Source organism: Neoarius graeffei, chromosome 7, assembly GCF_027579695.1.
Source record: "Neoarius graeffei isolate fNeoGra1 chromosome 7, fNeoGra1.pri, whole genome shotgun sequence".
Taxonomy (NCBI): Eukaryota; Metazoa; Chordata; class Actinopteri; order Siluriformes; family Ariidae; genus Neoarius; species Neoarius graeffei.
The window spans coordinates 92,543,524-92,559,964 of NC_083575.1; the positions used below are offsets into that span (position 1 = coordinate 92,543,524).

Consider the following 16,441-nt stretch of genomic DNA (forward strand, 5'->3'; position numbering starts at 1 on the left):
TTTAATAAATTTGGTTTATATGTGGTTGGTTCAGATAAGCACATTCCTGTCACTGTTTATCCATTAACCCTTTCTGCTCCAGGGAATCTCACTGTGCTGTAATGTAATATAACGCATACGTATTTTTCTTCTTACTTCTCTGTCTAGGCTGTTGCATGGAGTGTGTCGGGAACTTGCCGAGTGGTATTTTCAGGAGGGTTGTGCAGTGCAGGCAGCCTGCTGTCATCTGGCTGTAGATAACACCGAGGTAGCGTTTACATTTACTGTCTGTGTTTTATTTGCAGTTTGACAGCTAGAATGTTAATTGCAAATTCTGGGCCATGCTCAGATTTAACCATTTAATTCCTAACATTATGTCGGTATTTACTCAGGGGGGCATATGTGTATTCAGAGTTTAAGTCAGTTTTCTGGACTCTTCATTCTGATCATGATAATTACCTATGTGTAGTTCACACCTTAGAGGTTGCAAGATTTTTCTGGAGAAGAAGCATCCAGGAAAGGGTTTTCAATTGTATCTAGAACACCACTTTTAAAAACGAGCACTGGCTTTTAAATGTGAAAAAAGGGACAAAAATGTGGAGTGAAATAAGGCTTTTTTCACCTCAGTTAAAAAAAAGACTTTAAAGGGATGATGCATTGGTTGGTTGGTTGGTTGGTTGGTGGGTGGGTAGTTTGATGGGGTGGGTTGGTTTAGTGTGGTGGGTTGGTTGGGTAGTTTGGTGAGGTGGGTTGGTTTGGTGGGTGGTTGGTTGTTTGGGTGGTTGGTTGGTTTGGTGGGGTGGGTTGGTTTGGTTGGTTGGTTGGTTGGTTGGTTTGGTGGGTGATTGGTTGGTTTGGTGGGGTGGGTTGGTTTGGTTGGTTGGTTGGTTGGTTGGTTTGGTGGGGTGGGTGGTTGGTCGGTTTGGTTGCGTGGTTGGTTGGTTTGGTGGGGTGGGTGGTTGGTTGGTTGGTTGGGTAGTTTGGTGGGGTGGTTGGTTGGTGCAGTTGGTTGGTTGGTTTGGTTTCTTTGTTTGTTTGTTTGTTTGTTTGTTTGTTTGTTTGTTTGTTTGTTTGTTTGTTTGTTTGGTTGGTTGGTTGGTTGTTTGGTTGGTTTGGTGGGTGGTTGGTTGGGTAGTTTGGTGGGGTGGTTGGTTGGTGTGGTTGGTTGGGTAGTTTGGTAGGGTGGGTTGATTTGGTTGGTGGGGTGGTTTGGTTGGTTGGTTGGTTGGTGGGGTAGTTTGGTGGGGTGGATTGATTTGGTTGGTTGGGTAGTTTGGTGGGGTGGGTTGATTTGGTTGGTTGGGTTGTGTGGCGGGGTGGGTTGATTTGGTTGGTTGTTTTGGTGGGGTGGGGGTTTGGTTGGTTGGTTTGGTGGGGTAGAGTGGGTTGGCGTTTGTTTGTTTGTTTGTTTGTTTGTTTTGGTGGGGTGGGTTGGTTTGGTTGGTTGGTTTTATTTGTTTATTTGTTGGCTAGTTTGGTGAGGTTGGTACTATACAAGTATATTTATAGCCAGAACACAATTTTCAGTGTGGTGTATTGTGATTTGATTAAACTGTTGTAAAATGGTGCTGGACTTCATACTAATCACTCGAACTGAGTTCAAGTTCAAGACCAAAATCGCACATAACCTAGACATACCTCTGTTTACTCAAGCTCCACCTCACATGTGCAAATCTCACATAACTTCTGAATAGCATTGTCATTACATTTGAGGTCTGAATCCACATGGGACATGCGCAGTTTTGGTATTTGCTTACATCAACTCTGAATATACAGCCACTGTGCTTAATAAAGATAGGCTGTAGATTCTGACTGTACAGCTGTGAGGAAGGAATTGTAGCATATACAGTATGCATATATTGTTGTGGTTTTGTGTGTGTGTGTGTGTGTGTGTGTGTGTGTGTGTGCGCGCATGTAGTTGGCTATGGCCAGTCTCATCAGAGGCAATGAGCTGGAGCTGGCGGTGTGTGTGGGGACGGTGCTGGGAGAATCAGCACAAGAAGCCACTCATTATGTTCTGGAACTACTGGCCAGGAAATACATGACCACAGCCACATGGTAAGATTCTCTTCATTATGGGACAATTGATTTTCTTTGGTCATTATACTGCATAACATACAATAGTTTTAGCCGATTTTAAGCAGTGGTTCTCAAAGTGGCATCCGGGGACCTTTGAAGCATGGACACGATTATCAAAATTATTATATTTATTAGTGAGTTCTTATAATTATTTGCCTGCTTGGCTTGATCAATTCAACAAATTGGATAATTCAGGAATAAAAAGCTTTATGGTTCCAATAAAAGTCATATATAGAGTGTCCCAAAGGTCTGGACACGCGCCTGCTGTACTCGGCTTACCCGGAATTTCGTAAACAATAACATGGCCGGATCACTGAGGGGATTGAACTGGTTTTGTTGGAACTTTATTGATGTTACTCTTGAAAAATTACTATAAAAATGGTGATTTTCAACAAATATTCAACTCGTCCCGTCTCACAGGCAGATGAGGATTTGACTTGTCCAGACCAAACATTTATTTGTCCTGGACAATCGGACTACTGTTAATGTCAAGCATTAATGTAAGGGGGTCTGTGGAATTGATGTTCTAGTTATAGGTGTTCCTGGAGGCAGAAGGTTTGAGAATCACTGATTTATTGTCTGCTGTGTGATTAGTGTTATGGCTTATCTACTCTGTTTTATCATCCCCATCTGTCTCCAGCTTTCCATGCATCAGATACAGGTATCACCTTTTACAGTTTCTGGTTTTTTGTTAGTTTGGTTGTTTTTTTGTTTTTTTTTGCTACATCTAAAATCATCCCCTCCATATCTTCTGCATTGTTATTTTATGATAATCCCATACTGGTATTGGTGGAGTTTTTCTGTGTGGAGTTTGCATGTTCTCTTCGTGCCTGTGTGGGTTTCCTCCTGGTGCTCTGGTTTCCTCCCACATCCAAAGACATGTGGATTAATTCAACTTAATCGTCTCAGTGTTAAGGCCTCTGCATGCTCTTGCGACAAAGCTTTCGCAGATAGCTTTTCGCAGACAGTTGTAATTTATTGTTGAGTGGGGATAATAGGCGTGCGCGATGTTATTCACTGGCACAACGCAAGGGGGCGCGAAGTCGCTAGGAGTAGTTGGTGGGTGTGGTTAGTGGAGTGTTTATCCTCCGGTTACTTATAATGACTAGAACTTTTTTTTTTTATAATGACTAGAACTGGAGTCGTATAGATGTACGTACTTCCTCAATCAACCGCTCTTCGTGCTGCTCCATCTTCGCTCATGTTTTTAAAAATGCCGGTCGTGAAAACAAACCAAACCGGGAAAGTAGGGAAGCGGAAGTGCGTGTACAGCGGATGTAGAGTGGACCAATCAGAGCCCTCTTGTCTGCGGCGCTGTCTGCGAGGCTTCTGCGGTGGTCACAATTTTTGGGAGGTGCGCGCAGAGCGTCTGCGAAGGTGGGGGGCTACGCAGACACTGTCTGCGACGCTATCTGCGAGGACTGGGTTGTCAGCATAAATTGGCCTTTAGCCCTAAGATAGATTGGTGACTCGTCCAGAGTGAGCCCCGCCTCTCACCTGAAGTCGGTTGGGATTGGCTCCAACTCACCCATGACCCTGATGTAGTATAGATAATGGATGGATGGATGGATGGATGGATGGATGGATGGATGGATGTCATCTTCCATATTTTTGGAGCTTCAATTCAATTCAGTTTTATTTCTGTATCTCTTTTAACAACAGGCCTTGTCACAAAGCAGCTTTACATAAATATATAAATTCCCGATATACATTTAAAATTTATAAATTTGCCCCAATGAGCAAACCAGAAGCAATGGTGTCGAGGAAAAAACAACTCTCCTGAGAAGTAGACGCCCGTTAATCTGCATCATTTTCATTGAAAGTATCGAATGATTACAGATTGTTCTCTTCCTCAAAAGTTGGAAGGCTTTCTGAAGGGAGAACACTCCCACTTGTAGTAGGGTTCTACAGGGTTCTAACCTTGATATCAGGTGTATATCAGGGAACTCGGTGTGTATTTGCTTTAGTGGATTACCTTTGGTATGGAATAATCCACTTTTGAAATTGGAACTAATCTCTAATAAGTTGTCTCGTCTCGTCTTCTTCCGCTTATCCAGGACCGGGTCGCGGAGGCAGCAGTCTAAGCATGGAAGCCCAAACTTCCCTTTCCCCAGACACCTCGGCCAGCTCCTCGGGAAGAACACCGAGGCGTTCCCAGGCCAGCCGAGAGACATAGTCCCTCCAGCGTGTCCTGGGTCTTCCCCGGGGCCTCCTCCCGGGGGGACATGCCTGGAACACCTCCCCAGGGAGGCGTCCAGGAGGCATCCGAAAAAGATGCCCGAGCCACCTCAGCTGGTTCCTCTCGATGTGGAGGAGCAGCGGCTCTACTCTGAGCTCCTCCCGAGTGACTGTGCTTCTCACCCTATCTCTAAGGGAGCGCCCAACCACCCTGCGAAGGAAACTCATTTCAGCCGCTTGTATCCGCGATCTTGTTCTTTCTGTCATTACCCAAAGCTCATGACCATAGGTGAGAGTCGGAACGTAGATCGACCGGTAAATTGAGAGCTTCGCCTTTTGGCTCAGCTCCTTCTTCACCACGACGGACCGGTAAAGCGACCGCATCACTGCGGAGGCTGCACCGATCCGCCTGTCGATCTCACGCTCCATCCTTCCCTCACTCGTGAACAAGATCCCGAGATACTTAAACTCCTCCACTTGAGGCAGGACTTCTCCACCAACCTGGAGAGGGCAAGCCACCCTTTTCCGGTTGAGAACCATGGCCTCGGACTTGGAGGTGCTGATTCTCATCCCAGCCGCTTCACACTCGACTGCAAACCGCCCCAGTGCATGCTGAAGGTCCTGGTTTGAAGAAGCCAACAGGACAACATCATCCGCAAAAAGCAGAGATGAAATCCTGTGGTTCCCAAACAGGATTCCTTCCGGCCCCTGGCTGCGCCTAGAAATTCTGTCCATAAAAATTATGAACAGAACCGGTGACAAAGGGCAGCCCTGACGGAGTCCAACATGCACTGGGAACAGGTCTGACTTACTGCCGGCAATGCGAACCAGACTCCTGCTCCGTTCGTACAGGGACCGGACAGCCCTTAGCAAAGAGCCCCGAACCCCATACTCCCGAAGCACCCCCCACAGAATACCACGGGGGACACGGTCGAATGCCTTCTCCAGATCCACAAAGCACATGTGGACTGGTTGGGCAAACTCCCATGAACCCTCGAGCACCCTATGAAGGGTATAGAGCTGGTCCAGTGTTCCGCGACCAGGACGAAAACCGCATTGTTCCTCCTGGATCCGAGGTTCGACTATTGGTCGAATTCTCCTCTCCAGTACCCTGGAGTAAACTTTCCCTGGGAGGCTGAGAAGTGTGATTCCCCTATAATTGGAGCACACTCTCCGGTCCCCTTTCTTAAAAAGAGGGACCACCACCCCAGTCTGCCACTCCAGAGGCACTGTCCCCGACCGCCACGCGATGTTGCAGAGGCGTGTCAACCAAGACAGCCCCACAACATCCAGAGACTTGAGATACTCAGGGCGGATCTCATCCACCCCCGGTGCCTTGCCACCGAGGAGCTTGCAAACCACCTCAGTGACTTCGGCTTGGGTAATGGACGAGTCCACCTCTGAGTCATCAGCCTCAGTCTCCTCAGTGGAAGACATGACGGTGGGATTGAGGAGATCCTCAAAGTATTCCTTCCACCGCCCGACAATGTCCCCAGTCGAGGTCAACAGCTCCCCACCCGCACTGTAAACAGTGTTGGCAGAGTACTGCTTCCCCCTCCTGAGGCGCCGGACGGTTTGCCAGAATTTCTTCGAGGCCGACCGATAGTCCTTCTCCATGGCCTCCCCGAACTCCTCCCAGTTCCGAGTTTTTGCCTCCGCAACTGCCCGAGCTGCAGCACGCCTGGCCTGCCGATACCCGTCGGCTGCCTCAGGAGTCCCGGAGGTCAACATGGCCCGATAGGACTCCTTCTTCAGCTTGACGGCATCCCTTACTTCCGGTGTCCACCACCGGGTTCGGGGATTGCCGCCACGACAGGCACCGGAGACCTTGCGGCCACAGCTCCGAACAGCTGCATCCACAATGGAGGTAGAGAACATGGTCCACTCAGACTCAATGTCCCCCGCCTCCCTCGGAAGCTGGGAAAAGCTCTCCCGGAGGTGGGAGTTAAAGACCTCCCCAACAGAGTGCTCGGCCAGACGTTCCCAGCAGACCCTCACCATACGTTTGGGCCTGCCAGGTCTGTCCAGCTTCCTCCTCCGCCAGCGGATCCAACTCACCACCAGGTGGTGATCAGTTGACAACTCAGCCCCTCTCTTCACCCGAGTGTCCAAGACATAGGGTCGGAGATCAGATGACACGACTACAAAGTCGATCATCGACCTCCGACCTAAGGTGTCCTGGTGCCACGTGCACTTATGGACACCCCTATGCTCGAACATGGTGTTCGTTATGGACAAACTGTGACTAGCACAGAAGTCCAATAACAAAACACCACTCGGGTTCAGATCGGGGAGGCCGTTCCTCCCAACCACGCCCCTCCAGGTGTCACTGTCATCGCCCACGTGAGCATTGAAGTCCCCCAGTAGCACAATGGAGTCCCCAGTCTGAGCACCCCTCAGTACCTCTCCCAGGGACTCCAAGAAGGCCGAATACTCTATACTGCTATTTGGCCCGTAGGCACAAACAACAGCAAGAGCCCTCTCCCCAATCCGAAGGCGCAGAGAGGCGACCCTCTCGTTCACTGGGGTAAACTCCAACACATGGCGGCTGAGCTGGGGAGCTATAAGGAAGCCCACACCAGCCCGCCGCCGCTCACCACGGGCGACTCCAGAGAAGTGGAAAGTCCAGCCCCTCTCGAGGAGCTGGGTTCCAGAGCCCAAGCTGTGCGTGGAGGTGAGCCTGACTATCTCTAGCCGGTACCTCTCAACCTCCCGCACAAGCTCAGGCTCCTTCCCCCCCGGCGAAGTGACATTCCATGTCCCAACAGCCAGCCGCTGTGTCCGGGGATCAGGTCGTCGAGGCCCCTGCCTTCGACTGCCACCCAATCCACACTGCACCAAACCCCTACTGCTACCTCTGTGGGTGGTGAACCCACAGGAGGTCGGGCCCACGTCACCTCTTCGGGCTGAGCCCGGCCGGGCCCCATGGGCAAAGGCCCGGCCACCAAGCGCTCGCATACGAGCCCCAACCCCGGGCCTGGCTCCAGGGTGGGGCCCCGGCTGCGTCCTACCGGGCGACGTCACGGTCCTGGATTTTTTCTCCATAGGGGTTTTTTGGTGAACTGCTCTTGGTCTGGCCTGTCACCTAGGACCTATCTGCCTTGGGAAACCCTAACAGGGGCATAATGCCCCCGACAACATAGCTCCTAGGATCATTCAAGCACACAAACCCCTCCACCACAATAAGGTGGCAGTTCTAGGAGGGGTCTAATAAGTTGTGTAAGGAATAAAACACTCTGTGTTGTGCTTTTATAGGAAAATGATCAACAACAAGAAGGTGTGATGAAGCAGAATTACTTCACACTGTATCATCTTATTTCTCTTCCACCACAGCGATTTACCGACGTTTTATCCATTTATAGTTACATTCAGTGTTGCCATCATTCCCTCTCCAGCCTCTCTTTTCATTCTCTTATAGCACACATTCTGGCCCTTCTGTTGGAATATGTGAGAGCCAGGGAGCTAACTTGACAACCTTGAGGGTGTGGCTTCCATCCCCAGAAAGTTTGGTCATGTTGAAAATTGTCGTGGGCCAAGCACTGGATGAATTCATCCATCACAACCTTGAAGGCATCCGTGAGCATCCATGAGGCATACATGAGGCTTACATGGGCTACCGGGGGTTACCATAGCATTCCAGAAAGTGAAAAGTTTGCCTAGGGGGCGTGGCTTATTTCGTCTTGCCGTAGCTTTGCCGTACTGCAGTCATGAAAACCGTACATACTGCTGTCATTGCCGTAAGGCCATACGTCACTATACATCGCTGCCACCATTGGTTAACCAACATCTTCTGTCACTATCATCGCGGCTACCATGGCTTCATTTGCATATTTACTCCACCCAAATTTATGCAACGGATCGCCTCCAAAATCTGCCGGAATGGCCACGGTAGCCCCATCCACGATTCTCACGGCAATATTAGCTTTACAGGGTAACCAGAAAGCTTAAACTCCTCTGTCCTGAAAGTTCTAAAAAAAAAATTATGCAGCACTTTATCTGTACAAGTCCCTGGAGATAAGATGTTACCATGGAAACAATAACATGTTCTAGTGACTGAAAATATTTGTATTTCAATGGGACATTGATGATGTTTCATATTAACCACGTCACTAAAACACTACATCAGTTTCAGGAACAGTGAACATGTCTATGGATTTAAGACTGTAATTAATTCCCATTAGGATACAGCGTCGTTACACAAACACACACTCTTTCACACACATTCTGTACACACCCTAATGTAGTAAATGTGTTTGTGTGTACTCACTCTCTGTATTCACCATCGTGTGTGTGTGTGGTTCTCATCCACAGGGACTTGGCCGTCAGGCTCCTGCAGATGATCCCCGATAACGAGATGCTCTTAGTCAAGCTGTGTGCTTTTTACCCGGGCAGCTCAGCCGAACGCAATGACCTGCACGACAAGGTGAGCGACTCGACTTCTGACGTCACATGTTTTTAAAATGATACGTTATTAAATCTGATGTACAACCCCGATTCCAAAAAAGTTGGGACAAAGTACAAATTGTAAATAAAAATGGAATGCAATAATTTACAAATCTCAAAAACTGATATTGTATTCACAATAGAACATAGACAACATATCAAATGTCGAAAGTGAGACATTTTGAAATTTCATGCCAAATATTGGCTCATTTGAAATTTCATGACCGCAACACATCTCAAAAAAGTTGGGACAGGGGCAATAAGAGGCTGGAAAAGTTAAAGGTACAAAAAGGAACAGCTGGAGGACCAAATTGCAACTCATTAGGTCGATTGGCAATAGGTCATTAACATGACTGGGTATAAAAAGAGCATCTTGGAGTGGCAGTGGCTCTCAGAAGTAAAGATGGGAAGAGGATCACCAATCCCCCTAATTCTGCGCCGACAAATAGTGAAGCAATATCAGAAAGGAGTTCGACAGTGTAAAATTGTAAAGAGTTTGAACATATCATCATCTACAGTGCATAATATCATCAAAAGATTCAGAGAATCTGGAAGAATCTCTGTGCGTAAGGGTCAAGGCCGGAAAACCATACTGGGTGCCCGTGATCTTCGGGCCCTTAGACGGCACTGCATCACATACAGGCGTGCTTCTGTATTGGAAATCACAAAATGGGCTCAGGAATATTTCCAGAGAACATTATCTGTGAACACAATTCACCGTGCCATCCGCCGTTGCCAGCTAAAACTCTATAGTTCAAAGAAGAAGCCGTATCTAAACATGATCCAGAAGCGCAGACGTCTTCTCTGGGCCAAGGTTCATTTAAAATGGACTGTGGCAAAGTGGAAAACTGTTCTGTGGTCAGACGAATCAAAATTTGAAGTTCTTTATGGAAATCAGGGACGCCGTGTCATTCGGACTAAAGAGGAGAAGGACGGCCCAAGTTGTTATCAGTGCTCAGTTCAGAAGCCTGCATCTCTGATGGTATGGGGTTGCATTAGTGCGTGTGGCATGGGCAGCTTACACATCTGGAAAGACACCATCAATGCTGAAAGGTATATCCAGGTTCTAGAGCAACATATGCTCCCATCCAGATGATGTCTCTTTCAGGGAAGACCTTGCATTTTCCAACATGACAATGCCAAACCACATACTGCATCAATTACAGCATCATGGCTGCGTAGAAGAAGGGTCCGGGTACTGAACTGGCCAGCCTGCAGTCCAGATCTTTCACCCATAGAAAACATTTGGTGCATCATAAAACGGAAGATACGACAAAAAAGACTTAAGACAGCTGAGCAACTAGAATCCTACATTAGACAAGAATGGGTTAACATTCCTATCCCTAAACTTGAGCAACTTGTCTCCTCAGTCCCCAGACGTTTACAGACTGTTGTAAAGAGAAAAGGGGATGTCTCACAGTGGGAAACATGGCCTTGTCCCAACTTTTTTGAGATGTGTTGTTGTCATGAAATTTAAAATCACCTAATTTTTCTCTTTAAATGATACATTTGCTCAGTTTAAACATTTGATATGCCATCTATGTTCTATTCTGAATAAAATATGGAATTTTGAAACTTCCACATCATTGCATTCCGTTTTAATTTACAATTTGTACTTTGTCCCAACTTTTTTGGAATCGGGGTTGTAGTTCTGCTCTATTCTCTATGATTCCAGCAGGGATTGAAGCAGGGGTGTTTTATTCTTTGGTCATGTGATTCTATTCTATTGTGTTCTATCGTGCTGTTTTTTTTTCTTAAACTTATTTTTTATTAATCAAAAGCAGTTAATATAGACAATCAACAACCATACATACGAGAGAGACAGTAATATGATGAAAACATATAGACCATAAAAGCAAAACAAAAACCAAACAACACAAGGGGGGGTTTGAGGAGGCTTTGCTCTCTGTTCTCAAAACATCATAAGCAATACAGGAGTCCATCTCTTTAAGAGTTTCTCTTTCTGGAGCCTTAGGTTGTGAGTTATCTCCTCCATCCTATATAGTTCCCATACTCGATCTTTCCAAGACTGAAACATTGGAACAGTTCTGGAAAGGCGAGAGAGGGCAACCTTGGCGCGTACCTCTTTCAAGATTGAAAGGCTCTGATAAATGCCCATTGACCCTAACTGCAGCCCTAGGTTTAGAATAGAGGATGCGGAGCCATGTAACAAACTTCTTACCAAATCCAAATCACACCAAGGTTTGAAATAAATATTTCCATGACACACGGTCAAATACTTTTTCCGCATCTAGGGATAAGACCATGGCTTCAGAAGGCTGGGTGGTTGCACAGGACATGACATTTAGCAGTCTGTGCACATTATTCCCTGAGTAGCGTCCTGGAATAAATCCAGTTTGATCTGGATGTATAACTTCAGAAATATATTTATTCAGTCTACGGGCCGACATAGATGAAAGTAGGCGCAGGTCCCCATTAAGGAGAGAAATGGGTCTATATTAAGGTGACCAGATTTCTGGGAGAAAAATCGGGGACATTTTGGCGTTCGCCGGGGAAAATAAAACTAGAACCTCAGTTTTTTTGCTCTTTTGCTCTTAGCGTTCCTGTTTTTGTAGTCTGTCCATAAATAGCATCGGAAGCATAGGCCTGTATATTTTTTTCCTCTCAGTATATTAGTTTATTGAATAGCCCTATATCAGACACAACTGAGCAAAGCAAAATCTTTTGTAGGCCTATGAGATGACTCTTAAAATAAGTCAGCTACAGCACAGAGGCTCATAAAAACTGCTTTAAAAAAATTAAATCCCAAACCAATGGCGTTTTACCAAAACTGCACCCCATGACATCCCCTCCAACCAATGAAATTAAAGGTTAGCCTCTTTGATTTATCAGCAGCATTTGTATGAAGATGTGAAGGTGATAATAGCACACACTGAAGGATGCACACAATTTTAGAGCTATTTTAAACAAAAAAAAAAACATGTAAAGAAATAACTTACAAAATTATTAGGCTACCAGATACAGTGGTGCTTGAAAGTTTGTGAACCCTTTAGAATTTTCTATATTTCTGCATAAATATGACCTAAAACATCATCAGATTTTCACACAAGTCCTAAAAGTAGATAAAGAGAACCCAGTTAAACAAATGAGACAAAAATATTATACTTGGTCATTTATTTATTGAGGAAAATGATCCAATATTACATATCTGTGAGTGGCAAAAGTATGTGAACCTCTAGGATTAGCAGTTAATTTGAAGGTGAAATTAGAGTCAGGTGTTTTCAATCAATGGGATGACAATCAGGTGTGAGTGGGCACCCTGTTTTATTTAAAGAACAGGGATCTATCAAATTCTGATCTTCACAACACATGTTTGTGGAAGTGTATCATGGCACGAACAAAGGAGATTTCTGAGGACCTCAGAAAAAGCGTTGTTGATGCTCATCAGGCTGGAAAAGGTTACAAAACCATCTCTAAAGAGTTTGGACTCCACCAATCCACAGTCAGACAGATGGTGTACAAATGGAGGAAATTCAAGACCATTGTTACCCTCCCCAGGAGTGGTCGACCAACAAAGATCCCTCCAAGAGCAAGGCGTGTAATAGTTGGCAAGGTCACAAAGGGCCCCAGGGTAACTTCTAAGCAACTGAAGGCCTCTCTCACATTGGCTAATGTTAATGTTCATGAGTCCACCATCAGGAGAACACTGAACAACAATGGTGTGCATGGCAGGGTAGCAAGGAGAAAGCCACTGCTCTCCAAAAAGAACATTGCTGCTCATCTGCAGTTTGCTAAAGATCACATGGACAAGCCAGAAGGCTATTGTAAAAATGTTTTGTGGATGGATGAGACCAAAATAGAACTTTTTGGTTTAAATGAGAAGCGTTATGTTTGAAGAAAGGAAAACACTGGATTCCAGCATAAGAACCTTATCCCATCTGTGAAACATGGTGGTGGTAGTATCATGGTTTGGGCCTGTTTTGCTGCATCTGGGCCAGGACTGCTTGCCATCATTGATGGAACAATGAATTCTGAATTATACCAGCGAATTCTAAAGGAAAATGTCAGGACATCTGTCCATGAACTGAATCTCAAGAGAAGGTGGGTCATGCAGCAAGACAACGACCCTAAGCACACAAGTCGTTCTACCAAAGAATGGTTAAAGAAGAATAAAGTTAATGTTTTGGAATGGCCAAGTCAAAGTCCTGACCTTAATCCAATGGAAATGTTGTGGAAGGACCTGAAGCGAGCAGTTCATGTGAGGAAACCCACCAACATCCCAGAGTTGAAGCTGTTCTGTACGGAGGAACGGGCTAAAATTCCTCCAAGCCGGTGTGCAGGACTGATCAACAGTTACCGCAAACGTTTAGTTGCAGTTATTGCTGCACAAGGGGGTCACACCAGATACTGAAAGCAGAGGTTCACATACTTTTGCCACTCACAGATATGTAATATTGGATCATTTTCCTCAATAAATAAATGACCAAGTATAATATGTTTGTCTCATTTGTTTAACTGGGTTCTCTTTATCTACTTTTAGGACTTGTGTGAAAATCTGATGATGTTTTAGGTCATATTTATGCAGAAATATAGAAAATTCTAAAGGGTTCACAAACTTTCAAGCACCACTGTAGCTATAACTGTTGAACAATTTTCAAGTCATTTCTTAAGAATATTTCCATAAAACAGTCTTTAAAATCTGTTAAATAAATAAATAAACATGGTATCAGGGGCGGCACGGTGGTGTAGTGGTAAGCGCTGTCGCCTCACAGCAAGAAGGTCCGGGTTCGAGCCCCGTGGCCGGCGAGGGCCTTTCTGTGCGGAGTTTGCATGTTCTCCCCGTGTCCGCGTGGGTTTCCTCTGGGTGCTCCGGTTTCCCCCACAGTCCAAAGACATGTAGGTTAGGTTAACTGGTGACTCTAAATTGACCGTAGGTGTGAATGTGAGTGTGAATGGTTGTCTGTGTCTATGTGTCAGCCCTGTGATGACCTGGCGACTTGTCCAGGGTGTACCCCGCCTTTCGCCCGTAGTCAGCCGGGATAGGCTCCAGCTTGCCTGCGACCCTGTAGAACAGGATAAAGCGGCTACAGATAATGAGAGAGAGAGATGACATGATATCAGGTGTAACTGACAAAGTCTGATGAAGGGATAGAAATGTCTGTAGTTCCTTTATAAGGATAGTGGGTTAAGACCCAGAGTGACATATATGTAAGATAAGATAACTTTGCAGTCTATCCTTTCACGTTTCAGCATTCCCTACTAGAAAACAGACTCGGAGCATTATGCATCCGAAGTGGCGCAACAGTTCAGTGTGCATCTGCGCCGGCTGATGTTCACTGTTGTGCCCGAAATGCAGACCAGAGAACGCATTGTTTTCAATACCACTATATATAAATATTGTTTGCGATTGCGTGAAACTGTCAGAAATCCAGACAAACACCTAAAATGAGGATTAGCCTATTTCATGATCCAGACAGAGGGCTGGAAAACCAGAATGAATGGCCACCCCTACACTAACATCTATTTGAAAATGTCTGGCTTTTAAAACTTATTTTGACCAGTAGCCTACTATTGCAATGGTTGCAAAATCATAGGCTAAATGCACTTATAATAGCCATTATGTTGTCTACAACAGACAAGACTTGATTGAATTTAATGAGTGCTCGGGAAGAATGCCGAGACCAAACAACGCGGTCCTTCCACTGACAAGACGTAAGCTCTTCTCGTGAACGACCTGAATGGATTGGTTTCATTTAATCGATGTAGGCTATGCCATGCTTTGTGTCATGTGTCATATGGAAAAAAAAAGATAGATTGCAAACGCAAAGTAGACATTCACGAGAAAAGCCACTGAGTCACCTACCAGTCTATGAAGACAACCTGTAACTTACAGTATACCAGGATGACGAGTAGCCTAACAAGACGAGGATCTCTAGAAGTGCGTGGTTCTGTCAAATGTTATGAAGTATTATCTGATGTAATGATCACATGGCGTGATCCACCTATAGGGGCACTTGAAAGCCAGCGTCGTTCTGAAATAGGATTACTATCAAAGCAACCCACGCATGTCTTCTCCTATAGGCTACTTTCAAAGACCTCTGTCACTCGATTGGAACCGGGGGTTCACGGCCAAAATCGGGGACATTTTCAGGGACAGGTGCAGTCGGGGACAGGTCATTAAAATCGGGGTCTGTCCCCGGAAATCGGGGACGTCTGGTCACCCTAGTATGCACTGCATTCAGAGGGCTCTTTACCATCTTTATGTAAGACTACTATAATGGCATCTCGCCACGATGGAGCAAGTGTCTTTTTTTCTAATATGCAGAGTTTGCATGTTCTCCCCGTGCCCGCGTGGGTTTCCTCCGGGTGCTCCGGTTTCCCCCACAGTCCAAAGACATGCAGGTTAGGTTAACTGGTGACTCTAAATTGACCGTAGGTGTGAATGGTTGTCTGTGTCTATGTGTCAGCCCTGTGATGACCTGGCGACTTGTCCAGGGTGTACCCCGCCTTTCGCCCGTAGCCAGCTGGGATAGGCTCCAGCTTGCCTGCAACCCTGTAGAACAGGATAAAGCGGCTACAGATAATGAGATGAGATGAGATATGCTTTTAGTAACAGAGGAGATAGTATGGGGCGGCACGGTGGTGTAGTGGTTAGTGCTGTCGCCTCACAGCAAGAAGGTCCTGGGTGCGAGCCCCGGGGCCGGCGAGGGCCTTTCTGTATGGAGTTTGCATGTTCTCCCCGTGTCCGCGTGGGTTTCCTCCGGGTGCTCCGGTTTCCCCCACAGTCCAAAGACATGCAGGTTAGGTTAACTGGTGACTCTAAATTGAGCGTAGGTGTGAATGTGAGTGTGAATGGTTGTCTGTGTCTATGTGTCAGCCCTGTGATGACCTGGCGACTTGTCCAGGGTGTACCCCGCCTTTCGCCCGTAGTCAGCTGGGATAGGATCCAGCTCGCCTGCGACCCTGTAGAAGGATAAAGCGGCTAGAGATAATGAGATGAGATGAATGAGGAGATAGTATGTCTTTGAAAATTTTATAAAACTCATTTGCATACCCATCAGGGCCAGGGCTTTTATTATTTTTACGATCTTTAATGACCTCCTCCAGTTCATTAGGGGCAATTGGCCTGTCCAACTCCTCTCTCGCACCATCAGGTAATTGATTTGGTCTAGAAAATTTATTTATCTCATTTTCACAAGTGGAGACCCCTGAATTGGAGTATAGAGACTTATAAAAGTTAGCAAATGCTTCAGAGATTTGCTTCAGAGATCTTCTGTCAACATTTTGGGAGGGTTGTTTGTTTGAATTTTTGTCACAACCCTAGAGGATTGTTGTTTTCTTCGTTGAAATGCAAGTAAACGGCTCGCCCTTGCCCCATGTTCATAGTATCTCTGCCTAGTAAATCGTACACACCGCTCTGCTTTGTCCGTAAGTAAAGAGTCTAATAATCTGCGTGCTTCCATCAGTGATTTCGATATCTCTGTGGATTGTGTAATCTTATGCTGTTGCTCAAGATCCTCAATTTTACTTTCTAACCTTTTACGTTCATAATCTTTTCCCTTCTTTTTGGCGCTGCAAAAAGCTATAATACGACCCCTTAAATATGCCTTTGCACAATCCCATAATATTAATGGAGAGGTCTCTTGGCGAGAGTTTAGCTCCAAATAGAAGTCTAGCTCTGTTCCAAGTCTCCAAGTTTTTGATATGTTTCTCTCACCCAGGTGCCAATCCACAAGTACTGGGGAATGGTCCGAGAGAGTGGTTGGAAGTATTTTACACTCTGTAATTCTATGTATCTCCC

General features: G+C 45.9%; 1 protein-coding gene across 2 annotated transcripts in view; it reads left to right on the plus strand.

Annotated features, from left to right (window-relative positions):
- wdr17 (WD repeat domain 17) overlaps positions 1–16,441 on the plus strand; it is a 391,349-nt gene that overhangs the window by 362,222 nt on the left and 12,686 nt on the right. Inside the window, exons 21-24 of one of the 2 annotated variants that reach the window (XM_060924889.1) lie at positions 148–247; positions 1,898–2,037; positions 2,699–2,719; positions 8,548–8,659. In XM_060924889.1, the coding sequence (XP_060780872.1) occupies positions 148–247; positions 1,898–2,037; positions 2,699–2,719; positions 8,548–8,659 (373 nt within the window). The remainder of the gene's footprint in view (positions 1–147; positions 248–1,897; positions 2,038–2,698; positions 2,720–8,547; positions 8,660–16,441) is intronic. The other variant, XM_060924890.1, reaches the window with a different exon arrangement.